Source organism: Pituophis catenifer, unplaced genomic scaffold, assembly GCF_029215685.1.
Source record: "Pituophis catenifer annectens isolate HBS135680 unplaced genomic scaffold, rPitCat1.0.hap2 SCAF_10, whole genome shotgun sequence".
NCBI lineage: Eukaryota > Metazoa > Chordata > Lepidosauria > Squamata > Colubridae > Pituophis > Pituophis catenifer.
Genome location: NW_027256890.1, coordinates 25,074,966 through 25,101,057, shown reverse-complemented (window position 1 = coordinate 25,101,057; position 26,092 = coordinate 25,074,966). Strand labels below are relative to the sequence as shown.

The 26,092-nt window shown below is 51.4% G+C and overlaps 2 protein-coding genes across 2 annotated transcripts in view; one reads left to right on the top strand and one right to left on the bottom strand.

The window, feature by feature from the left end:
- The first annotated feature begins 2,445 nt into the window (after positions 1-2,445).
- On the top strand, positions 2,446-17,596 carry RCOR2 (REST corepressor 2). Its single transcript, XM_070950946.1, has 12 exons — positions 2,446-2,718; positions 6,261-6,317; positions 7,103-7,183; positions 8,637-8,689; positions 8,893-9,054; positions 10,878-11,002; positions 13,774-13,843; positions 14,311-14,526; positions 15,594-15,671; positions 16,643-16,700; positions 16,943-17,163; positions 17,243-17,596. Exons 1-12 carry the CDS (start codon positions 2,604-2,606, stop codon positions 17,594-17,596), a joined length of 1,590 nt encoding a protein of 529 aa, XP_070807047.1. The 5' UTR covers positions 2,446-2,603.
- Positions 17,597-20,594: 2,998 nt separating this feature from the next.
- Positions 20,595-26,092, bottom strand: part of MARK2 (microtubule affinity regulating kinase 2) — a 127,131-nt gene continuing 121,633 nt past the window's right edge. The window contains 3 exon segments of the mRNA XM_070950945.1: positions 20,595-20,986; positions 21,817-21,861; positions 25,841-25,867. Of these exon segments, the coding sequence (XP_070807046.1) occupies positions 20,623-20,986; positions 21,817-21,861; positions 25,841-25,867 (436 nt within the window). The 3' untranslated portion in view covers positions 20,595-20,622.

The window sequence follows — 26,092 nt, the reverse complement described above, 5'->3', positions numbered from 1 at the left end:
CGCCATATCTTCAGCTATAACCAGGTTAAAAATATCTTGCGAACTGTGCAAACTGTTCCTATAATAATTCCTTCCCTCAATTTTACACACCTCTGGAAATACATTCTCCACCCCAATCCCTTGCTGATCCCAGATGTTGGATCCAAAATTCCACCCCCTTTTTTTTCTTCCCCTCTGCAAATTTTCTCCCAGAAAGGGAAAACAAAAACAAACAAACCTTCCTTTGCCCCATAATTTTGGGAAACTTTTGCTGGAGGGCAGCATTTCAGCCTCTGAGACACCCTCTCTCTCCCCTGCCCCCCCACCCAGGATAAAAGAGAAATGCTGGTTCATCCATCCATCCATCCATCCATCCATCCATCCATCCATCCATCCATCCATCCATTGCCCTGAGAGGCTTTTGATGGGGAGGAGAGAGGAGGGGACACCATCCTGACCAGTTGCTCCAGAAACTTCCCCCCCCTCCATCCATAGGACCATTGGGTGGGTGGATGGGGGAAATCACCCCCTTGCCCCACAGCCAGATGGGAAGGGGGGGGTTTCTTGGTCTGTTAGGTGGATGTTTGGGTGGTTTAGAGGTGGGGAATTTGTGGTGGGCGGGAGTGGGGATTGTTATGCATATTGGACCTGGTCTTTGGGTGTTAGGTGAATTTCGTGGTATGGGTATAATGTGTATACACTTATAATAATAAAGTTATTATTATTATTAAAATGGGGGGGGGAGGAATGATGCTCAGGCAGGATCGGGTGGGGGGCTGCGGGAAGGGAGGCTTTGATTCTTTGGGGGGGCGGCGGAGGGAAAGCAAGAGAGAGAGGGAGGACCCCTGCCCCTGGTCTAGAGCGCAAGGGGGAAGAAGGGAAGGATGGGCCGGCTTTTGTCTATTTGTCGACCCCATCTCCCCTCCCCTCTCAAGCAAGGGGAGGGGGCTACGGCTGGAAAGGACCGGAGCGCGACTCCCACGTGCCTCTTTGCCCGGGGAAGGGGGAACCCCAGCTTTGCTCGCCCTCCCCACCCCCGCCGCAAAAGGGGTCGCTCCGCATACCCACCCCGGGGACGGGGGCGCTCTCCCAGAGATGGGGTCCCCCCTCGGCTGGACCGTGCTTGGGGCAGGCGCACATCTGGAGCGCTGTCTATCTCTCTCCCCCTCCCCTTCTTTCTCTTTTCCCCTTTCCCTTTTTCTCCCCCCCCCACTTTCCCTTTCTCTCCTTCCCTCCCTCCCTCCCGCGCCGTCTCGAGCGCGCGCGTTCTCTCCCCCCCCTCTCTCGCCTCCGCGCGCGCCTCTGGCCAGATGTGCAAGCCAGGAGCCGGCGGAAGGGTCTGTGGGGGGAGGAGGAGGAGGAGGTGCGAAGGCAGGCGGGGGGGCTGGATCTACTTTCTCCCAACCAGCAGCCGGAGAGCCAGAGAGGGGCGGAGTGGGGGGGGGGGGAGAGAGAGAGGTGGAGGCTGGGTGGGGAGGGGGGGCGGGGAGGAGGAGGAGGAGGGAAAGAGAGGGGAGAGCGCCGGGCTGCGACTCATTGTGCGAGCGGGAGGGGAAAGGAGCTGGTGGCGGCGGCGGGAGGAGGAGGAAGAAGAGGAGGAGGAGGAGGAAGAGAAGAAGAGGAGGAGGAAGAAGAGGAGGAGGAGAAGAAGAAGAAGAAGAGGAGGGAGGAGGAAGAGGAGGAGGAAGAAGAAGAAAAGGAGGAGGAAAAGAAGAAGAGGAGGAAGAAGAGGAGGAGGAGGAGGAGAAGAGGAGGGAGGAGGAAGAAGAAGAAGAGGAGGAGGAGGAAGAGGAGGGAGGAAGGAGGAGGGAGGGAGGGGAGGAGGAGGAAGAAAAGGGCAGCGCTCGCTCGTCCGCAACTTTTTTTTTTTTGTTTGCGCTTCAAGGACCCCGCCCGCCTCGAAACGGGGGTTAAGTTGGAGGGGGGGGGGTCGTAGAACTGGGCTTTTCTCCCTCGGAGTTGCAATCTCCCCTTTGCACAAGTTTCCTGCATCTCTCTCTCCCCGAAGGGCAACGAGGCTGATTTAGGGCTCGGGGGGGGGGGCGACTTCCAGGGAGCAAAAGAAAAGCCCCTTCCCCACTTTTGTAGATCTCCCTCTCTCTCTCTCTCTCTCTCTCTCTCTTTTAAATCCCCCTTTCTGTTTTTTCCCAGTAATTTTTTTTTTTTTAGGGAGAGCATCCGGGGTCCTTCTTGGCGACGCCCCCTACCTCCCCCCCTCCCCTCCTCCTCCCTTGATCTCCCCTCCCCCAGGGAGGGGGGGGACTCAGCGACCCCCGAGGCTTTCTCCCCCCCTCCTCTTTCTTCTCGCTCCGCCTGCGCCCGGTCCGGGGAAGTTTACCGTAAACTTTGCAAGGCAGCGGCGGCGGCGCGTGGGAATCCCACGCGGGAAGGGAAGGGAAGCGGCGCGCGGGGCGAGGAGAAGCCGAGAGCGCGCTGCAACCCACCTACCCACCCACCCGGGCCGGATAGGACCGGGGGCCGGGCCTTCTGGGTTGGGGAGTCCTCCTTAACCCGCCCCAACTTCGCCTTCTTTTCCCCTCCTTGGATGATGGTTCAGCAGCGGCTTTGAAATTGGGAAATCGGGGCAGGGGCGGCGGTGGGAGCCAGAGGCAGCCGGAGCGAAGATGCCTTCCGTCATGGAAAAATCGGGGATCCTCTCCAGGAGCCGGGCCAAATCAGCCACCAACGGTACCCACCCCAATTCCGAAGACGAGAGCAGTGAGGAAGAGCACTCGCACGGTGAGCCGACGGGTGGGGTGGGTGGGGGGCGTCGGAGGGAAGGAAGGGGAGCAGGATCGGGGCCCCCGGGGCCCCAGCCGTCCTGACCCCCCCAAAAAAGTCTCCCCGGGGGGGGGGAAAGGAACCAAATGGGGGTGATGATGGACGGGGAGCTGCTTAGAACCTCGTCGCCCTGCTTTGCACCCCACGCGAGGCCATCTGGGGGGACACACACGGCGGGTGGGTGGGTGGGGGCTGATTTGGGCCCCCCCTCTCTCCCCGGCGCTGGGAAAGAGCCCCCCCCCGGTTTGGCCCGGGAAAGAGCGTGCCGATGAGCTCCGCGACTTCCACCACCACAACAATAACAATAAGGCGGGTTGGCGGAGAAGGGGATGGGCATGGGGGGGGGGGGGAAGGCAGATGGGCCCGGAGTTTATGCGTGGGGGGGCGTGTGTGTGTGTAGGAGAAGGGGAGGCCAGAGGTCTGGGTCGCGGTGGGTAGCCTTGTAACAGACCCCCCCCTCTTCTCCTCCTCCAGCGTCCCGTGGTTGGGGGCTGCCTGGGTGAGACAATGCACCGCCCTCCCTCTCACCCCCCCCCCCTCAGGGGGTGCCCTTTGGGCAATCTCCTTGCCCCCCTCCCTTTGCTCCGCCAATGGGGCGAGGAGAAAGGATGCTTCAGGTCGCTGACCACTTCATCCTTCCCCCCCTCCCTCCCCAAAGCCTAAAATTGGGAAGTTGGGCGCTTTGAGAGCGCTCCATTGGGTCCTCCTTCCCCCCCCCCTCTCAGCTCTTGCTCCCCTTTAGGCATGGCCGGGCGGGGGGGGGGGGGGAGAGAGCTTCCTGCACCGCCGCCTCCACCCCCCCCCACCCCCCACTCCGCTGGCTTTGTTTAGCATCTCTAGAGGGAGAGGATGTGGATGGAAGGAGCCTCCCCATGGCTCAGAGTGGGGGGGGGGGCTGTTCCTCACGCAGCCAAGATTCTCGGTTGGGGAGGGGGAGAAGCGTGCTTGCAAGGCTACTGCTGGAGGAAGGGGGGGCAGGAAGCCCACCGGCCAGAGAAAGACACCCCCCCCCCCCAACGAGCTCCTTTTGACTGATTTTTTGCTGGGTAGATTAAGCATCCCTCCCACCCATATCTTGGTCAGCCAGGTTTCTCTGGATCCCTTTGTGGGGAGGGGGGGGGCTTCTGGGCAAGCTTTGCAAATTCCAACCCCCCCCCTACACCCCCCCAATTAGTACTTCCGTGGTGGAGGGGCCTGGAAAGCACAAGCCCAAGCTGCTTCAATGCCCATCTGTTCTCTGCCAAGTCATTCCCACCCCATTGAAATATCACTCACCAAAGGTGGCCAAACCTACCTTGATTTCCCCCCCCCCCCCCCCGAAATGCAGAGGAGGTATTGTGCCCCGGGGGGGGGGAGGGAGAGAGGGGAAACGGGTTGCATGAGCCCCCCTCCCCCTTAGAAGTCACTAGGGAGCTCTACCTGTTTGGAAGTTGAAATGGCTCCCCCCCCCTCCCCAACTCATCCTGGAAAAAAAGAGGCTGGGTGGTTGGAGGTTACCCCAATTTGAATCCTTCTGAGAACCTTCTCAGCTGCCCCCCCCACACACACACACACCCCACATGTGTTCCTGAGACCTTGTGCCAGGAAGGGAAAGCTTGGGAGCTGCTTGGCATGTCATTGGCTAAATGTTTCCAGATCTTGCTGCTGCTTAGCAGCTGTTTAAGGATATCAAAAGAGGGAGGGAGGGAGGGAGAGAGAAGGGAGAAGGGAAGGAAGGAAGGAAGAGGGAGATGGAGTAATGAAGGGGAAGGGAAGGAAGGGAAAGGAGGAAGGAAGGAAGGAAGGAAGGAAGGAAGGAAGGAAGGAAGGAAGGAAGAGGGAGATGGAGTAATGAAGGGGAAGGGAAGGAAGGGAAAGGAAGAAGGAAGGAAGGAAGGAAGGAAGAGGGAGATGGAGTAATGAAGGGGAATGAAGGAAAAGGAAAGGAAGAAGAAGGGAAGGAAGGAAGGAAGGAAGAGGGAGATGAAGTAATGAAGGGGAAAGGAAGGAAGGGAAAGGAAAGGAGGAAGGAAGGAGATGGAGTAATGAAGGGTAAGGGAAGGAAGGGAAAGGAAAGGAAAGGAAGAAGGAAGGAAGGAAGGAAGGAAGAGGGAGATGGAGTAATGAAGGGGAAGGAAAGGGAAGGAAGGAAGGGAAAGGAAAGGAAGAAGAAGGAAGGAAGAGGGAGATGGAGTAATGGAGGGGAAGGGAAGGAAGGAAGGGAAAGGAAAGGAAGAAGAAGGAAGGAAGGAAGGAAGGAAGGAAGAGGGAGATGGAGTAATGAAGGGGAAGGAAAGGGAAGGAAGGAAGGGAAAGAAAAGGAAGAAGAAGGAAGGAAGGAAGGGGGAGATGGAGTAATGGAGGGGAAGGAAAGGGAAGAAAGGAAGGGAAAGGAAAGGAAAGGAAGAAGAAGGGAGGAAGGAAGGAGAGTGAGACAGTAATGAAGGGGAGGGAAAGAGAAGGAAGGAGAGAGAGATGGACTAATGAGGGAAGGGAAGGAGAAGGAAGAAAGGCAGTCAGTAACAAAGGGGAGGGGAGGGAAAGGAAGGGACAGAAGGGGAGGGAGGAGGGAGGAAAGAAGAAGAGGGAGATGGAGTAATGAAGGGGAGGGAAAGGGAAGGGAGGGAAAGGAAGAGGAAGGAAGGAGTAACAAAGGGGAGGAAAAGGGAAGGAAGGAAGAACTAATCAAAAGGACAGCAGCTGGCGGGGGCGCGGGGGAGGCAGGAATAGACAGGGGGGCCTTGGCAGGTTTCTCAGTTATTCTCCTCTTGTTGTTTTCTGGGGGTGTGGGGGGGCATCCCAAAGGGGCCTTGATTCTCCAGGGCCCAAAGGCCTGGGTTTCAGGGATGGTATGATGGAACCCTAAGACAGCAAGCAAGGACCAGGAAGGTGGGGAGGGGGGTGTTTCCAGCCTCAGGGGCTCTTTCCCAACTCTCCTCTGGCTGCTTCACTTTGGAGAGGGATCAAAGCTTTGATTTTGGGGGGAATATGGGGCAGGGGGTGGAAAGAAGGCTCCCTCGGGGCCCCAAAGTGGCCCCTACCCAGCCCATCTCCCAACTCCCATCAGCAGGCCAAGCAAGTAAAAACACTGAATGCCACTTTCTTTCCAGGAGGGAAGGGCTGGCCCTGCTACGGGGGTGGGGTGGGGGCATTCAGGTGAGGGCTTTGGCATGCTGTGGGCAGCGGGGGTGGGGTCTGCCATTGTTTTAACACATCTGCAAACCCTCCCCTCCCCCACCCCGCGTCCCTTTCAGCCAAAGCTTTTTTCGGGGGGGGGGGGGTATGCCTGAAGGGCCCAAATGTTGGAAGTGCGCTGGGCATCTGAAGCGGGGGGGGGGTCCCCTTGGGCTCCTGCCTGGCAACTCCGGGCACCCTCAGGAAGCCAGCTGTTGTCCTCCCTTCCCCCCACTTCTCCCCTCCTCTCCCCCCCCCCCCCCCCGTTAACTTGAGAAGCCGGTCCGAGTTTTTTTTCTCTCTCTCTCTCTTTTTTTGTGTGTGTGCCCTCTCTTGTTCCTTCGCAGATAGCATGATCCGAGTGGGAGCAGATTACCAGGCAGTCATTCCAGAGTGCAAACCAGGTAAAAAGGAAAGGGGTGGGTGGGGGGGGGAGAGAAATAAGGGGTGGGGAAGGGGAGAGCAGGGAAGGAACAAACCACCCCCTCCCACCTCCTTTTCCCAGACTGCAGGCAACTAGGAAAGCTGCTTCCCACCCCCACCCCCCACTTCTCTTTCCTTCTTTATTCAAACTACATTTGTATATCGGTGATTGCAAGTTACGCTAAATAAATAAAATATCATCCTTTTGGGAGGAAGGCAGCCAGAAAAGGGGAATTGGAGGTGGGTGGGTTTGACCTCTCTTGACTGCCTTCCTGGCAGTTTCCCCCACACCCCTCTTTCCTTTCCCTCTCGCCCCCCCCCAGTCTTAAAAGGGGTCCCTCTCTTGAAACACTCCCCCCAGGTCTCTTCTCCATCCTTGCAAATTCTGCCCTGCCCCCCTTAAATTAACCCCTTTGGCTTCTTAGTTAAGGGGCTGCGGTGGAGGTCGAGGCCCTTCTTGCAGGCTGGCCAAGTGTGTGTATTTGTGTGTGTGTTGGGAGGGGTGTCCGTTGTTTAATAAAAAATATTTTTTTAAAAAAAGACCGAAGCAAGCAGCAGGGGTGGGGATGGCCGCTTAAACAGTGCAGGGAAGAAGGTGGGGGAGGCGGGGAGGAGAGGGTGTGGGGGGTGTGAGTGGGGGGGGGGGACGTCCCTTCCTTGCTTCTTTATCCCCCCTCCCCTCCTTTGGGGGAAGAGGGATTTGGCCTCTCTGCGTGTGTGTGTATGTGTGTCCTTAATGGCCTCTTCTCCTCTTTTGTCTACCCAGAGAGTCCAGCTCGGTTCAGCAATAAAGAGTTAAAAGGGATGTTGGTTTGGTCACCCAATCACTGTGTCTCGGATGCCAAATGTGAGTGGAAAAAGCCGGAAAGGCAGCCTCAGATCAATGGCCTTTGCCTTATTGTGACCCCCCACCCCCTCCAGTCCGTCCCCCCCACCCACTTATTCCTCCAAGATATTTTGATCTTCGCGTGAATTAATAGTTGTTGGGTTTTCTCTCTCTCTCTCTCTCTCTCTCTCTCTCTTGCCCTAGGTTTTCTAGGGGGTGGGGGTGGGGTAGGGGGATAGGGGGGTGGGTGGGATTTCATCTATGCCACAGCCTTTGATTGGCAGTCCTCCCTTCCCTCTCCCTCCCTCTAGAAGCAATTATTATGCAGTTCGTGTGCTCCCAGTTTTTTTTTTTTTTTTTTTTAAATCTGGCTGGTGCAGGAAGCTGGGGTGGGGGGTGGGGGGTTGGCAGCAAGAAAGGCAGTTCAGCCTTTGCTGAAAAGCAGGGTTGGGGGTTTCGGGGGGGGGTCAGTGTTGGGGTTCGGTGGTCCCCAGGGGTGTTTCGGAGGAGCGCCCGTTAAAAGGATGGGGCTTGGACACCCAGAAGGATGGAGGAGGAGAAGAAGTTGTAGCTGAAATATTTTGCAGCATTGCTGTGAGGTTTTTTTTCCGGGTGGAAACGAGGGAGGTGTCAAATACAGGTAGCGCTCGACTTACAACCGTTCGTTTAGTGATCGCCCGAAGTTACAACGGCGCTGAAAAACGTCACTTGTGACCGTTTTTCACACTTAAGGACCGTTACCGCATCCCTGTCTTCGGGTGATCAAAATTCGGACACTCAGCCTCTGACTCGTATTTATGACGGTTGCAGTGCCCCGGGGTTACGTGATTCCCTTTTGCGACCTTCTGACAATTGCAATAAGCCTTTTATATACAGGTGGTAGTCCTCGACTTATGGCCACCATGGAGCCACGACATTTATGTTGTTGAGTTCTGCCCCATTTTGTGAACCTTTCTCGCCACAATTCTTAAGCGAATCACGGCAGTTGATAAGTTAACCAGGTTGTTAATCGAGTCTGGCTTCCCACTGGCTTGGCTTAAGGTCACAAAAGGGAGATCACGTGACCTTGGGGGACCCAGCAACGGTCGTAAGTACGAACCCGTTGCCAGGTATCTGAATTTTGATCACTACGATCGTGGGGGTGCGACAAAGGTTGTTAACTGCGAAAGACGGTCACAAGTCGCTTTTTTCCAGTGATGTCGTAACTTTGAACAGTCACTAAATGAACTGTCGTAAGTGGAGGACTAACCGTATACCGCTTTAAAAATATTTTAGTGCCCTCTCTGAGCAGCTTACGGAATCAAGCATATTGCCAAAAATCTGGGTCCCTTTACAAGAGCTCTGAAGAAAAGTGACTTTTTTCCCCGGTCACGAAACGAACCGTCATAAATCAAGGATTACCTCTCTCATTTATTCCGGTTATTGCTCCGCCCCCCCCTTCCAGAGTCTGACTTTGCTCTCTTTCTCCCCCTAGTGGACAAATATATTGCCATGGCCAAGGAAAAGCATGGCTACAACATCGAACAGGTAAACAAAGAAAAATAGCATTAAAAGCCCAGCCAAACTTCCCTGGATCGGGGCCCATCTTTCTCCTTTTCAAGTTCAGCTTTCCCACAGGGGACTAGAAACTTATTTTTAAAGGGATTCTCACCTCTTCAGGCTTGGGAGAAACAGATTTTTTTTTCCACGTCCACATCCACGGTCTCAAATCTCTTTTTTTCTTTCAACAGGCTTTGGGGATGCTATTGTGGCATAAACACGACGTGGAGAAGTCGCTGGCTGATTTAGCCAATTTCACGCCGTTCCCCGATGAATGGACGGTGGAGGACAAAGTCCTGTTTGAGCAAGCCTTCAGCTTCCACGGGAAAAGTTTTGCTCGCATCCAGCAGATGGTAAATAAATGCCCCATTCGGCCTCACCCGGTGGTAGGATGGGGTTTAAACCACCTTACTCTTCTCTTTCTTATCCGCCAGCCAATGAAGCTGATTGACATAACTTGACATAACTATAGCCAATGAAGTTGATTGACATGATAGATAATGAAGTTGATTGACGTAACTTGACATAACTGTAGCCAATGAAGTTGATTGATGTAACTTGACATGATAGCCAATTAAGTTAATTAACATAACTTGACATAACTGTAGACAATGAAATTGATTGACATAACTTGGCGTAACTTAAGCCATTGAGGTTGATTGACGTAACTTGATATAACGATAGCCAATAAGTTGATTGACATAACAATTATAGCCAATGAAGTTGATTGACGTAACTGGACATAATGATAGCCAATGAAGTTGATTGATATAACTTGACATAACTGTAGCCAATGAAATTGACATAACTTGACATAACTGTAGCCAATGAAGTTGATTGACATAACTGTAGCCAATGAAGTTGATTGATGTAACTTGACATGATAGTCAATTAAGTTAATTAACATAACTTGACATAACTGTAGCCAATGAAATTGATTGACATAACTTGTCATAACTTAAGCCATTGAAGTTGATTGACGTAACTTGACATAACGATAGCCAATAAGTTGATTGACATAACAACTATAGTCAATGAAGTTGATTGACGTAACTGGACATAATGATAGCCAATGAAGTTGATTGATATAATGATAGCCAATGAAATTGATTGATATAACTTGACATAACTAGCCAATGAAATTGATTGACGTAACTTGACATAAAGATAGCCAATAAGTTGATTGACATAACAACTATAGCCAATGAAGTTGGTTGACGGAACTGGACATAACTGTAGCCAATGAACTTGATTGATGGAACTTGACATAACGATAGCCAATAAAGTTGATTGACATAACTTGACATAATGATAGCCAATGAAGTTGATTGACATAACTTGACATAACGGTAGCCAATGAAGTTGATTGATGGAACTTGACATAACGATAGCCAATGAAGTTGATTGACATAACTTGACATGATAGCCAATGAAGTTGATTGACATAACTGGACATAATGATAGCCAATGAAGTTGATTGACATAACTGGACATAACTGTAGCCAATGAAGTTGATTGACGGAACTTGACATAACGGTAGCCAATGAAGTTGATTGATGGAACTTGACATAACGATAGCCAATGAAGTTGATTGACATAACTTGATTCTATAAAAAAAAGAAAAAAAGAAAAAAAAATTAGTGGCAAAAATGAACGTGTGAACGAGATGTTTTCAATTGCAGGGAGTCCTCAACTTACAAACTGTTCATTTAGTGACCGTTCAAAGTTACAACGGCACTGAAAAAAAGGGATTTAAGACCATCTGTCACACTTAACGACCGTTGTAGCATCCCTGTAGCATCATCATGTGATCAAAGCTCAGATGCTTGGCAACTGAAGTCATTTTAATTGCATTGTGTGAGAAGCCAAACTCACAAATTGGGGACAAAAGTGTGGATCCAGTGAGCCCTTTACTGAGGGTTGATTATTATACAAAAGCTTAGAACAGTGTTTCTCAACCTTGGCCGCTGGACGATGTGTGGACTTCAACTCCCAGAATTCCCCAGCCAGCAGAGTTGAAGTCCACACATCGTCCAGCGGCCAAGGCTGAGAAACATTGGTTTAGAAGCTGGATTTCTTGACCATAGACATCTCCGGATAAGGCTGACTGGATCATCACTTGCCAACCGATGCACCAATTTCTCTCTCTCTCTCTCTCTCCATCCATCTCACGTAGCTTCCTGACAAGTTAATCCCCAGCCTGGTGAAATATTACTACTCTTGGAAGAAGACCAGAAGTCGGACAAGCGTGATGGATAGGCAAGCCCGAAAGCTGCTCAGCAGGAAGGAAAAAGACGACAGGTGATCCAGTAAAGGGATCTAGTCTGCCACAGGGCACAGGAAGGAGTTTGCTTGGGGGCTTTGTAGAAGGTTATGTCAAATCCCCTTGCCCCCAAAAAAGGTCTCCTGAATCAAATGCAGCCCAAATGCAGCTCTTCAGGGCTCTGTGTGTGTGTGTGTGAGAGAGAGAGAGAGAGTGTGTGTGAGAGAGAGAAAGAGGAAGAGAGAAAGAGGGAGCAAGAGCAGAGAAAAGAGTGAGTGAGAAAAAGTGTATGTGAGTGTGTGTGAGAGAGAGAGAAAGAGAAAGAAAGTGTATGTGTTTCAGAGACAGACCGAGGAAGATGGAGCGAGAGGGAGAAAGAGGGGAGAAAAAAAGAAACTGAGAAAGTATGTGTGTGAGAGAGAAAGAAAGAAAGAGTGAGAGTGAGAAAGAGAAAAAGTATTTGTGTGAGAAAGAGAAAGAGTGAAAGAGAGAAAGTGTGCGAGAGAGAAAGTGAGAGAGTGAGAAAAAGTGTGTGTGTGTGTGTGTGAGAGAGAGAGAGAAAGTGTATGTGAAAGAGGGAGCGAGTGGGAGAAAGAGGGGAGAAAAAGAGAAAGAGAGAAAGTGTGCGAGAGAGAAAGAGAAAATGAGAAAGAGAAAAACGTGTGTGTGTGTGTGTGTGTGAGAGAGAAAGTGTATGTGTGTGTGAGAGAAAGGGAGCAAGAGAGAAAGAGGAGAGAAAAAGAGAAAGAGAGAGAGAAAGAGAAAATATGTGTGTGAGAGAAAGAGTGAGAAAGAGTGTGTGTGTGAGAGAGAGATAAAGAAAGTGAAAGAGAGAGAAAGTGTATGTGAGAGAAAGAGGAAGAGGGAGGGAGAGGGAGAAAAGGGAGAAAAAGAGAAAGAAAGAGAGAAAAGCTTCATCTCAAAATCTTCATTTATTGGAATAGGTATACTGGCACATCTGGGAAAAACCCGAATCTGAGAGTTCCAGGTTTTCCCTCAATAAATCAAAACCCCAAATCCAGCCCCTGCACCCATCAGTCCCTCACAAGGCCCAATCCCCATCCGTCCCAACTTGAGGCCCCACTGCAACCACTCCTCCTCCAGATGCAGGGACACCCTGACCTTGACCGAAAAGAAGAATGCTATTATGTCTAACAAAAATCGCTCTATCAAATCACCCCCTCCTACTTTCCCAAGCGCAAGAAGTTGGCAGCGTGGAAGCTTCTGGGGCTTCCAAAGCTGACAGAAAGCGGAAGAGAGAAAGTGTGTGTGAGAGAGAAAGAGAAAGAGTGAGAAAAAGTGTGTGTGTGTCAGAGAGGGGGAGAGAGACAGAGAGAGAAAGAGAGAGAAAGTGTATGTGTGTGAGAGAAAGAGGAAGAGAGAAAGAGGGAGCGAGGGGGAGAAAGGAAGAGGGGAGAAAGAGAAAGGGAAAGTGTGTTTGTGAGGGAGAAAGAGTGAGAGTGAGTGAGAAAGAGAAAAAGTGTGATTCAGAGAGAGAAAGTGAAAGAGAGAAAGTGTATGTATGTGAGAGAAAGAGGAAGAGAGAAAGGGGAAGCGAGAGGGAGAAAGAAAGGGGAGAAAAAGAGAATGTGTGTGAGAGAGAAAGAGTGAGAAAAAGTGTGTATATCAGAGAGAGAAAGAGTGAAAGAGAGAGAAAGTGTATGTGTGTGAGAGAAAGGGGAAAAGAGAAAGAGAAAGCAAGCGGGAGAGAGGGGAGAAAAAGAAAAAGTGTGAGGGAGAAAGAGTGAGAGTCAGAAAAAGTGTGTCAGAGAGAGAAAGACTGAAAGTGTAGGTGTGTGAGAGAAAGAGGAAGAGAGAAAGGGAGGGAGAGGGAGAAAGGGGAGAAAAAGAGAAAGTGTGTGTGTGAGAAAGAGAAAGAGTGAGAGTGAGAAAGAAAAAGTGTGTGTGTCAGAGAGAGAGAGGGACAGAGTGAAAGAGAGAGAAAGTGTATGTGTGTGAGAGGAAGAGGAAGAGAGAAAGAGGAAGCAAGAGGGAGGGAGAAAGAAAGGGAGGGGAGAAAAAGAGAAAGTGTGTTTATGAGGGAGAAAGAGAAAGAGTGAGAGAGTGAGAGAGAAAAAGTGTGTGTCAGAGAGAGAAAGAATGAAAGAAAGTGTACATGTGTAAGAGAAAGAGGAAGAGAGAAAGGGAGTGAGAGGGAGAAAGAAAGGGGAGAAAAAGAGAAAGTGTGTGTGAGAGAGAAAGAGTGAGTGAGAAAGAGAAAAAGTGTGTGTGTGAGACAGAGAGAAAGAGGAAGAGGAAGAGGGAGAAAGAAACAGGAGAAAAAGAGAAAGAGATAAAGTATGTGAGAAAAAGTGAGAGAGTGAGAAAGAGAAAAAGTGTGTGTGTGTGAGAGAAAGAGGGAGCCAGAGGGAGAAAGAAAGAGGGGAGAAAAAAAGAAAGTATGTGTGAGAGAAAGAATGAGAAAAAGTGTGTGTGTGTGTGTGTGTGTGTGTGGAAGAGAGAGAGAGAGAGAGAGAGAGAAAGAAAGTGCATGTGTGGGAGAGAAAGAGGGAGCCAGAGGGAGAAAGAAAGAGGGGAGAAAAAAAAGAAAGTATGTGTGAGAGAAAGAATGAGAAAAAGTGTGTGTGCGTGTGGAAGAGAGAGAGAGAGAGAGAAAGAGAGTGAGTGGGAAAGGACGCAGATGAAGAAACAGGCCAACCACAAAGAGGTGTTTTTATGGGAAGTTGCGTCTGAGAAGTGCGAAACAAACTAGGATAAACCCCCATTTAGATGGAAACAGGATCTAGGATGAGAAGGTCTGGGGTGGCTGGAGAAGACTCCACTCAAAAGTGCCACATTTTCCCCACAGCAATGATGAATTAGAAGACGCACGGCAGGCCAGCGAAGGGGAATTTGATGCCATGGATCCCAAGAAGGAGGTAAGGGACCGGGAAGGCTCGACCACGCAGCCGGGGTCCAGCAGGGTACCAATACAGGTAGGTCCTCGACTTACAACTTTCCGTTTAACGACGGTTGGAAGTTACAATAGCCCGGAAGAAAATGGCCGTTTTTCACGAGCCCCGCAGCGTCTCCCGGGGTCAAAATTCCAGGACTCTTGGCAACTGACTCATATTTATGACGTTGCAATGTCCCCCTTTTTGTGACCTCCCGAACAGCAAAAGTCAATGTGGGGAGGGCGGGAGGCAAAGCCGGATTCACTTAACAACTGAGTTGCTAACTTAATCCAACGAATGCGGCGAGAACGGTTGTATAACAGAGTGAAACTCACTTTGCAAAGGTTCTCGCTTAGCGACAGAGTTTTGTTCGTCAATTGAGGACTACCTGTACTGGATCAAGACCCAGAGGTGGGTCTCTCTCTCTCTCTCTCTCTCTCCCCCCCCCTCAGCCTAGTTATCCGAAGCCCCCCAGCAGCAAACCTGGGCCAATGAAGAAGGAAGTGCAGCTACCCCAATATCGGCACCACCCTCTCCGTGCCCGCCGGCGCCCTCCGAAGGGCATGTACCTGAGCCAAGAAGGCATCACGGGCCTCTCCACCAGCCCTGACATGGCTGTGCTCACCTTGCGCCATCTGGACTCTCAGCTGGTTTCCCTCAAACGCCAGGTACCCAGTCCAATCAATCAAGTCCAATCCCCAAAATCTTGCAGTTTTTGTTTTTTTTTTAAATTTTATTTGAACAGGGCCCTTATTTTCAATGGTGTCTTCGGCAGCCGAGGATTGCTAAAGTGAACAGTGGCGCAGGAGAGAAGCTGAGTTTAAACGGAATGGAATGGAATAGAATAGAAGAATGGAATGGAATGGAATGGAATGGAATGGAATGGAATAGAATAGAATAGAATAGAATAGAATAGAATAGAATAGAATAGAATAGAATAGAATAGAATAGAATATGAAAAATAGATTAGGGATAGGGATAGGATAGGATATAGGATAGGATAGGAAAAATAGAATAGGGATAGGATAGGAGATAGGATAGGAGATAGGATAGGATAGAATAGGATAGGGATAGGGATAGGGATAGGATAGGATATAGGATAGGATAGGAAAAATAGAATAGGGATAGGATAGGAGATAGGATAGGAGATAGGATAGGATAGAATAGGATAGGGATAGGGATAAGGATAGGATAGGATATAGGAGAGGAGAGAATAGGAATAGGAATAGAACAAAACAGAACAAGTAGAGAAAAGAATATGGTAGAATATAGAATAAGAAGTAGAGAATAGAATACAGAATAGAATCGTAGACTAGAATAAAATAGAATATAGACTAAAATAGAATAGAATATGTAGAGAATAGAATATAGAATGGAATGGAATGGAATGGAATGGAACGGAACAATATGGAATAACAGAGTTGGAAGGGACCTTTGGAAGTCTTCTAGTCCAACCCCGTTTAGGCAGGAAACCCTACACCACCTCAGACAAATGGTTGTTCAATCTCTTCTTAAAAAGCTTCCAGTGTTGGAGAACATTCACAACTTCTGGTGGCAAGGAGTTCCACTGGTTAATTGTTCCATCAGGAAATTTCTTCTTACTTCTAGGTTGTTGGTAGTTTTATCTCCAGCTCCTTTTGGGTCTCCTCCTCCCATCCTTTAAGCTTGTGGGGTGCTTCCTGCCCCCAAACTTGGAAACCCCGTTCTGAGACCCCCCCAATCCTTTTTGTGCTAGGTGCAAAGCATCAAACAGATCAACAGCAGCATGAAGCAGGCACTAGGCGAAGGGATACATAAACTGCGCCCAACGGAGGTGAGTGTTCACCTGTGTGTCGATGCGGGAACCCCAGGGGTCCAACTTTGTGCTCCCCAAAATAGGTAGTGTAACAGGCGGAATATTACTTGTGTTTATTTAAGAGTAAGGGAGCCATTTTGGTTTAGCCTGGTTAAGGCTCCAGGCTGGAAACTAGGTGGGGTGAGTTCTAGTCTCGCCTTAGGTGTGACATTCAACCAGGAGACTTTGGGCCAATCACCAAGAGGCAATGAGTTCTAGTCCCGCCTTAGGCATGAAAGACAACTGGGAACTTTGGGCCAATCACCAGGAGACTGTGACTTCTAGTCCCGCCTTAGGTATGAAAGACTGGGAACTCTGGGCCAATCACGAGGAGGCAATGAGTTCTAGTCCTGCCTTAAGCACAAAAGACTGGGAACTTTGGGCCAATCACCAGGAGACTGAGTTCTAATCCCGCCTTAGGTATGAAAGACTGGGAACTCTGGGCCAATCACCAGAAGGCAATGAGTTCTAGTCCTGCCTTAGGCACAAAAGATGACTGGGAACTTTGGGCCAATTGCCAGGAGACTGTAAATTCTAGTCCCGCCTTAGGCATGACAGCCGACTGGAAGACTTTGGGCCAATCATCGGTAGACCATGACTTCTAGTCCCGCCTTACGCTTGAAAGCAGACTGGGACGCTTTGTGCCATTAATTCCGTCTACCCACCTCGCAGGGTTGTTGTTATTGTACGAGGAAGAGGAGGAGGAGGAGGGAGTATTAGACATGTTCACCGCTTTCTGTTACTTATCAAAATAATAAACGTGGATGCAGAAATAAATTTAGAAGCTATAGAAATTCTATTCGTGCCGTAGTATTTGTGTAACTGAGTTGGGGGCAATATTTGGACAGAGGATTTGGGGGGGGGCAGTGCCTTCCTGGTTTTGGGATACCGAAGTGCTCTGGTGCATGCCCCCCCCCTCCGAGATTCAATTCAAACCTGTAATTTTGCAGACTAACATCAAGTTCAATTCCCGCTGGACAACCGATGAGCAGCTGCTGGCAGTGCAGGGTGAGTTTTCCCTAGGAAGATTTTTTTTTGGGGGGTGGCTCTAGCCCACCCACCCAGTAGGATCAATAAGCAGCACTTTCCCCCTGGGGGCACCAGGGAGGCTTTGTCCCCGAGTTCTGACGGAGGGCGCTGTCCTCTTCAACACAAGAGACGGGGAAGCCACGCTCTGCTGGTCGGTGCATGAACAGGCTGTCCTGTTCAACCTTGGCTTTTCTCCTTTCCCCCCTGCACTCCCCGGTCAGCCATCCGGAAATACGGCAAAGACTTTCAAGCCATCGCCGAGGTGATCAGCAATAAGACGGTGGCGCAGGTGAAAACCTTCTTCGTCAGCTACCGCCGGCGGTTCAACCTGGAGGAGGTGCTGCAGGAGTGGGAGGCTGAACAGGAGGGCCTGAGCCCGGCCCCCGCCCAAGGCAGCTCGTCCCCCCAGGAGCAGAAGAGCAGCAGCGAGGAAGAGGATGAGGTGAGGGGAAGGCTTCGGGGTGCCGGACGCCGTTGGGGTACACGCCACGGCGCTGACGTCGTTCCTTTGGTCCCTGCAGGTCCAGATCACCGCCGTATCGCGATCTGCGCAGCCGCCTCCAACCCAGCTGCCCCAGCCGCCCCCTGCGCTTCCCTCCCTCCCTGCCTCTCCCCGCCCTCCCCCTGTGGCGCTCTCCCAGCCTCCCCCCTTGCTGAGGCCCACCCTGCCCACCGCACCCATGCTGCACCGCCAGCCGCCGCCCTTACAGCAAGGGCGTTTCCTCCAGCCCAGACTTTCGGTCAACCAGCTGCCGCCTCCGCTCATCCGGCCCGCGGGGTCCCGCCAGGCTCCGCCGCGAGGAGCCCAGCACCCTCCATCGCTGCTCAGTGGGACAGGAGAGCCGCCCCCTCTACCCTCCTTGGGGTCCCTCTGAAGGGGGACCCCTCTGCGCCAGTCTCGTCGCAGCTCCGGTGGGTGGGGTTCAGCTGGGAATGGTACGAGCCCACCGGTGTGGGTTGGAGGCAGCGGGGAGGGGAAGAGGTGGGGTGGGCAGGAGAAAGGGGAGGGGGTCTTTCCACTCCTGCCCTCCCCTCCATCGCGGAGAGCTGGCAGTCCTGGATGGGGTAATGCTGGAATTGGGGCAAGGGGTTTGGTGGGATAATGAGAAAACAGTAGAAGATGTAGCTTGGAATAGGACTGGACTGAGTACTTTCCACTGCTTGAAAAGAAGGGGAGGATGATGAATTGAGGGGGAGGAGAGAAAAAAAGGGGGGCTGTCTGCCCAATTTTGTGGTGGGGGGAAAAGGCCAAACTGCTCCAGAATCAGAAACCCCCATTCCGAAGTACGAAGACTTGGAATTTCTACAAGGATGACCGAAAAAAAAAGAGAGGATTGAAGTCGAATCTGCTCTGTACTTACTCATCGCTCTCCTGGAAGCAGTGTGCGAGCATCGGAGGCCAGCTGTGGGTCGCCTTAAGAGGAAGAAGAGGACCATTTACGTGCCCCCCCAAACTTTCTGAGAACTTAGCAGCTCCCCCCACACTCTTCCCTTCTGCCGGCAGCTCAGCGCCGGCGTCTTTTTAGAGTCCACGCGGCATTTTCAATAAAAGATATTTTGGTACAAGCTTCGGGATGGTGCTTGACTGGAAGGGGGGCCAGGGGACATCCCTCCCCCCCACCATCATTTTGGCCAATCCACAGCTTGGGACATTCTCCCAAGGAAGAGCCCCCCACCCTACACCTTCCCCCTCCCCATCATTTTGGAAAAACAAGCTCGGAGCATGTGCTTTTTATTTCTTTGGCTTTAATAAGAAACCGGCCAGAGTCTCCCAGAGATGCGACAGGTTGTCTCAACTTTGGACCGGGCTGGAGCGGAAAGGAGTGTTTTCCCCACCCCCCACCCCCTTGCTGGTCCCGAGTCCTGGGTGGGGGGAGTGAGGTTGGGGGGGGGGGAACTGGAGCAAATGTGGAACCAAAAACAGGAATCCGACGCTAGATAGGTGCTTTCTGGAAAGTTTTAATCTAGAACCTGTAAAACTACATCAAACGGCAGCATCCTTGAGAGAGAGAGAGAGAAAGAAAGAGAAAGAAAGAAAGAAAAAAGAGAGAGGGGAAGGACGGGAGGGGAAGAGAATGACCGCCCTCCCCAAAAGGACATGATCTTTTCTTTTTTTTAAAAAAAAGGCAATGTTGTGATGAGAAATTAAAACGAAACCAAAAAAAAAAAAAATTATAACCACTCACAAAAAACCGAGGTATCAGTACAGTTATATACAAACCAGGTGTGTGTGTGTGTGTGTGTCAGAGAAGGTGAAGGGGCTGCAAAGCCCCCTCCCCAGGACCAAAAATACATTCTCAAGAGGGAGGGGGGGCAATGTGACAACGAAAAGAAACCCAGAGAGAGCGAGGCCCCCCACCGAAGAGAAGTCTCCGTCTTTTTTTTTTTTCTCTCCTTTTGCTCTTGTGCTTTGGAAAGGGAAATAAAAATTGGGGGGGGGGCAGGGGGAACAGAAGCCATGGGTCCCCCATCCCCACAGTTTTCAGTAGACGGCAACCCGAGCTCTCCAGAAAGCCGGGGGCGGGGGGGGGGGGCAGCGTACCTGTGACCAGGGGATAAAAAAAACAGCAGGCCCAAAGCTTTTCAACCCATCCTGAACACCCAAAGGCTTTTTGCCGGAGAAAATTGGGGTGTGTGTGTGTGTGTGAAAACCCCCTGGGCTGTGGGCCCCCAACCCCCAGCAGGCTTGTTCCATAGCCAGCTTCTGGCGCCCCCACCCACACCCCTCCCGCCATGTTTGGGCCCACGGGAAAGACATGCCAGGAAGGGGGAGGCGGGGTGGGGGAACAGAAGGCTAAAAAACCCCAGAGTGGGGTTGTGCAGCATTCAAGACAGGAAACAGGACTCCATTGTGACGTTGTGTGTGTAAACAGGGCGCTGCTGACCAGCCCAGAGTGGCCCTCTTACCGCCATGCCTGTATAAAGGGGAGGGGACATGGGGAGGGGGGACAAAGGAGTGACGGATCAGGTTGCTGTGCGGATCTCGGGACAGCCACCAACCCCCAACCCTCCCTCCGTTCAACCCCAACGGCGGCTCCCCTCAATTAGCAAGGAAGAAACAAAAAAACCTTGGGAAGATTGCGGGGTCTTTGTTTGCGGCGTGTGTGTGTGTGTTGAGGTGGGGGTTGTGTCATCTACAGGGACCAGGAAGCGTCCCTTGGCAGGGCAGCAAGGAGGCACTTGGCTTCCATCGTTGGCTGGCGGGCACGCGACCCTCGGCTCCCCTGTTTCCCCAGTGAAGGGGCCCCCGGCTACTCCTCTGCCCCCACACCTCACCATCCCAACCGCCTCCTGCCACAGCTGCCATCCTCCTCCGCCGACCCGGGTTGCAAACCTGGAGGCGGGCGGGGTGGGGGAAAAGGACCCTCCCCTGCTCCCCGGGGAGGGGGGGGAAAGAGTCCCTGCTTTTCTGTTGCAGTTTGGTAGCATGGCAAACCCTGTCTCGTGTACAAGAAGGAAAGGAGGGGAAAAAAAGGGGGGGAGGGGGAGAAGGAAGGAAGGAAGAAGAAAAAAAAAAGGAGGAAGAAAAAGTACCACGGTCGCCACGGAGACCAAAAGGGATGCTTCCTCATCCGACAGACAGCCCTTGGTACCCTCCCGTTCCTGTTGCCACGGAGACCAGCTAGGTGGCTGCCAACCACAATCCCACGCACCCTGTCTCCATGGAGATCCATCAGTGGGAGGGGGGGGCATGGGGAGATGGAGAGGCATGTGAGTGTGGGGGGGTATACCCCACCACCTTCCCTCCCTCTTGCCCTACCCACCCCCTTTTGCCTGCATAACCCCTCTCAAAAGCGAAGCCGCGGCTCTCTTCCTCCTGATGCTCCCACCTCCGGTCGCGCGTGTGTGCAGGCCAGGCGCCCCCCTCCCACCCCCCTCTTTCTCCCGGGGTTGGGCCCCGTTAAAGCTTGAGTTCGTTGGCGATTTTGGAGGCAATGTTCTTGAAGGCCATGGAAGTGCCCGATATCCGCTTGAAGCGGACGCCGTTGAGCGAGAGGCGGGGCAGTTTGCAAACTTCCATCTCCCACTGCACGAAAGCTTCGTGGCCTGGTGCCCCGTGCATGCACAAAAGCATGTATTTCTCCTGCAACTCGCACTGGCAACTGTTCGCGTCCAGCACCTTCCGAATCTCTTTCATCATCTCGTTGGGCTCCATGGAGCTGGTGGTCTTCATGCTCCAGGTGAAACGCAGTGACCGCGGCTTGGCGTCCCGGTTCTCGTCCCGGTCTTTCTCGCCCCCGCCGCCGCTACCCATCATGTGAGGCCTGCCAGGGGGGGAGGAGAAAGGGAAGAAAGGGTGAGGAGAGAGGAGGAATCCCTCCCCCCCTGCCCATCTGACTGGCATCAGAGTGCTGCTCAGTCTGATCCGTGACCCAGAAGAGCTGGGGGTGGTGGGGGAGAGATGGAAAGAGAAAGAATTAGAAGAGGTAGAGGAGACGGAGAACTGTGGGGTCCTCGGTGTTCTCTGAGCGTGGTTGTTTTCTTGCCGACATTTCATTACCAGACTAGGTAACATCATCAGTGCTAAACTAGAGGTGGAAGGAAGAGGAAGTGGTGGTGGTGGTGATGGAGGAGGAGGAAGAGGAGACGGAGGACTGTGGTGTCCTTGGTGTTCTCTGAACGTCGTTGATTTCTTGCAGACATTTAATTACCAGACTAGATAACATCATCAGTGTTAAACTAGAGGTGGGAGGAAGAGGAGGAGGTGGTGGTGGAGGAAGAGGAGGAGGAGGAGGACTGTGAGGTCCTTGGTGCTCTCCAAGTGTGGTTGTTTTCTTGCAGTCATTTTATTACCAAACAAGGTAACATCATCAGTGCTAGAGGTGGGAGGAGGAGGAGGAGGAGGAGGACTGTGGGGTTCCTTGGGGTTTTCTAAGCGTGGTTCTTTTCTTGCAGACATTTAATTACCAGACTAGGTAATATCATCAGTGCTAGGCAGGAGGAGGAGGAAAAAAAAAAAGAGAGAGAAAGAGGTCAGGGCAACGAAGAGATGTAAGAATGGAGGTAGGTGCCAAGGAGCAGCCTGGCCCTGTCGGAGAAACAGACCGAGTGGACCCAGGGTGGGAAACCCCGCCCAGCCCTGGCTGCGTCTCACCTGAGGGTCTCCACGCGGTCTTTGTTTTCGGGCTCATGCAGGTTCCTCAAAAAACAGAGCAGGAGACAAGCCATCAGCACCCTCCAGTTAGCACTTCCTGCCCCTGGTTTTTCTTTACTTTTCGCCCAAGCCATGGGGAAGAGGGGGAGGGCTTCAAGGCATTCGAGGGTGGGGAGGGGGGCTAAAGTATGGTGCCCCCCCCAGGCAGAGCAGACAGCCCCTCTCGGTGGTTGTTTGGCATGCTGGGATCAGCCAAGGCAGCCTTTTGGGGGGTGAAGCTACTGGATCAGCCTTGGGTTTGTTTGGTTGGGTGCAAGCACCGTTTCTCTAATCCATTCCCGCAGAGCAGAAGCCACGGACAAGCAAGGAAGAAAGGAGGAAGGAGGAGGAGAAGGAGGAGGAGGAGCTACTTGGAGTGGGGGAAAACAGGCTGAGCCACGGAATGAGGGGACTCCTGGTCTGGATGCTAGATCTGCCATGAACCCCAACTGGGCGGTCTTCAAAAGAGACAAGAGAACCACCAAGCCTTTCCTTCGAAAAGATTTGCGGCGGCTGAATTGTCTCTTTGGGGCATGACAGAAGTGGGGAAATGGCGGCTACCGTGTCAAATGAGTTTCATCTCCTTTCGCTTTGGGTCTAACCCTGCCAGTTTTGGGGAGCGCTCCCCCAAACCCAGGATGACTCAGAGGCCTTCCTTCCTGCCTCTCTTTCTCGTTCATTTCTCTCTCTCTCTCCTTTCTTCTCTTCCTTTTTCTTTTCCTTCTTTCCATTCTCCTTCCTTTCTCTTCCTTCCTTGTTTCCTTCTTCCTACCTTCCTTCCTTTTCTAACCCCTTTCTCTTTTGTTTCCTTTCTTCTCTTCCTTTTTCTTTTCCTTCTTTCCATTCTCCTTCCTTTTCCTTCCCTGTTTCCTTCTTCCTTCCTTTTCTAACCCTTTCTTTCTTTTTCTTTTCTTTTCTTTTTCTTTTGTTTCCTTTCTTCTCTTCCTTCTTTCCATTCTCCTTCCTTTTCCTTCCTTGTTTCCTTCTTCTTTCCTTTTCTAATCCTTTCTTTCTTTCTTTTTGTTTTTCTTTTGTTTCCTTTCTTCTCTTTCTTTTTCTTTTCCTTCTTTCCATTCTCCTTCCTTTCTCTTCCTTCCTTGTTTCCTTCTTCCTTCCTTTTCTAACTCTTCTTTCTTTTTCTTTCTTTCTTTCTTTCTCTTTTGTCTCCTTTCTTCTCCTCCTTTTCCTTCTTTCCATTTTCCTTCCTTTTTCTTCCTTCCTTTCATTTACGTCCCTTGTTACTCCTTCCTTCCTCTCTTCTCCTTGAAAAATCTTTCGCTTCTCATCCAAGAAGAACTGAAGAAGCTTCTTGGATGAGAAGCGAAATGTTTTCAAAGCCCAAGAAAGTCCAGTTGCCTTTTGCAAAAGCAACTACGATGGAAGTGCTGGTCTGCTCCCAATTCTTTTCTGTGCCCACCCCCCCTTGAAAGGGTGCCCTTTCGCCCTGCAGATCACTTTCAGGAGGCGCTCTCGTGCGCGAGCATCGCACACCCCTGTGCAAAAGGGAAAGCGAGGCACCGCAAGGGCACTTCAGCGGCTGCTCACAGTTTGAGACTCCACCTGCCAAGACAATGGATGACTTCAGTTCTCTCGCAGCCGGCCCAGTTTCCCTCAGCAGAGAGTTGCAGATTGAGGAAGGGGGGGGGGCTATCTTGTAATACCTCCCCTCTGTTTTTGGGGAGGGGGGGAATTACATACATGCATTCGCACATACACACCTTCTGTTTTGCCCCAGCTCTGCCCCCCCCCCCCCCGAGAATGTCTCTGGGTTAATTTTGAAGGTCAACACTGTTGCTGTAACAAGGTTGAGATGTTGAAGGTTGAATAAAAAAGGTAATTTCTTTCTTTCTCTCTCTCCACTCTTCCCTCCCTCTTTCCTTCCTTCTTCCCTCTTTTTTCTTTTTCTTTCTCTCTCTCCACTCCTCTTTCCTTCCTTCCTTCTTCCCTCCCTTTTCTTTTTTTCTTTCTCTCTCCACTCCTCTTTCCTTCCTTCCTTCTTCAATCTTTTCTTTCTTTCTCTCCACTCCTTTCCTTCCTCCCTTCCTCCCTCTTTTCTTTTTCTTTCTCTCCACTCCTCTTTCCTTCCCTCCTTCTTCCTCCCTTTTCTTTCTTTTTCTCTCTACTCCTCCCTTCTTCCCTCCCTTTTCTTTTTCTCTCTTTTTTCTTTCTCTCTCCACTCCTCTCTCCTTCCTTCTTCCCTTTTTTCTTTCTCTGTCCACTCCTCCCTCCCTTTCCTTCCTTCCTTCTTCCCTCCTTTCTTTCTTTCTTTCTTTCTTTCTTTCTTTCTTTCTTTCTTTCTTTCTTTCTTTCTTTCTTTCTTTCTTTCTGTGGGGAAGTGCAAAGGGCTGTCAGGAAGCAGGTATTGCTGAAGCAAAGGCTGGGTGCTTGGAAAAAACAACAACACCTAATTCTGCTTATTTTCTGCTTAAACTGGACTTAATCCAAGTGGCTGAAGCTGCCTTGATTCCATTTATTTAAGTCTGGCATCTCGCAGCTCACACGCGACTCTGTGGAAGTGACGGCTGAAAAGTGACAGCACCATTTCCTCCTGATCGGAGAGAGGAAACATATGGGAACTACAGCCTGAGACCTAGCTTGCTACACACCAGGCAGGTCCCCACTTATGGACGGTTCGTTTAGTGACCGTTCGAAGTTACAACGGCACTGAAGAAAGTAACTTTTTCAAATTTATGACCGTGGCAGCATCCCATGAGCAAAATTCAGACGCTTGACAGCTGACTCATGTTTTTGACGGTTACAAATGTCCCCCGGGGTGGGGGTGTCATATGATCCGCTTGTGCGACCTTTTGACAAGCGAAGTCAATGGGGGAAGCCACTGAGTCACTTCGCAACTGTGTGACTCACTTAACAACTGCGGTGATTCACTGAACAACTTGTGGCAAGCAAGGTTGCAAAACGGGGCGAAACTCAACTGAACGAATGTCTCACTTAGCAACAGAAACTTTGGGCTCGATTGTGGTCGTGCGACGAGGACTACCTATACAGCCCAAAAGCTAGATTTCTCTCTTTTATTTTAATCCCAGCTTTCCTATTGCTTTATTTTATTCAAGGTGGTAAACGAACCTAATCCTTCCTCCTCCTATTTTCCCCACAACAACAAGGTGGGTAGGGCTGAGAGAGTGAGAGAGGGACTGGCCCAAAGTCACCTGGCTGGTTCTCCACGTCTAAGGCAGGACTAGAACTCTCAGGCGCCTGGTTCCTAGCCCAGCACCTTAACCACTAGGCCAGGGATCTCCAACCTTGGCAACTGATCTCACTGTATTTTTTTTTCCTTGAAAAGAGATCACTGCAACCCACACCATGGATAACATCTTCCCATTGGGGTGTAACCCCCCCAAGGCCCCCGTTTTCATCCCCCAGGGAGGGCTATGAAGTTCCCCGGATGGGCCGGGTGCCCGTTCGCCACCTCCCGCAAGCTAAGCCTGAACCTTCAAGGCAGCGTCCAGCCGCAGAGCAGAGGGACAGCCCAGCTTCTCCTAACCACCACCATGCAGGGAGGAGGATTAGTGTGGGGAAGGAGGAAGGGGGAGGGGCACGGGGGGGAGAGAGATTCTGGTTAGAAAGAGCAGAGGCCCAGCCAAGGCAAAAACTACGAAGATGGAGAATCACCTTTAAAGAGACAGCATTCTCAGACGCTAAATCCCAGGCCAACCAATTTTCTGGCAACCCAGATGGAACAGAGTGGAAACAGCATCTCCCACATCAAAGTGGGCTTCCCTGTCTGCAGGCTGAGAGCTAATGAGCCCTTCCCCCCCCCCCAAACTGTCCCTTTAAGGGTGCCCTCTGCGTTCACACACAGCCACCCTTGGCCACCATGGGTTGTGGGGAGGGAGAGAGAGAGAGAGAGAGAGAGAGAGAAACAGAGAGCAAGAAAGAGAGAGCGAGAGAAGCTGGCAGGGAAGAGGTGAGTGTTGCACAAGAGGAAGAAGGAAAAAGAACAAATTCCAGAGTGACGAACGCCTACCTTCTGGCAAACCTGAAAGACAGATTTCTAGAAGGGGAGGGGGTAAAAAAAAGGGAGGGGGGAGGAAAAAAACACGGTGGTGGGTGGATGAGCAAGCGTGAAAGTGTGAAATGAACAAGCCGTGGATCCCGGAATAGGCCGGTGCCCCCATCTTCCCTCCCCAGATTGGGCCGGGGAGGGGGGTGTCTTTGAGGAAAGGGAGGCTGACGCGAACACTTCCCCTCCCCCCCATTTTTCGTTCCTTCTGTCCAA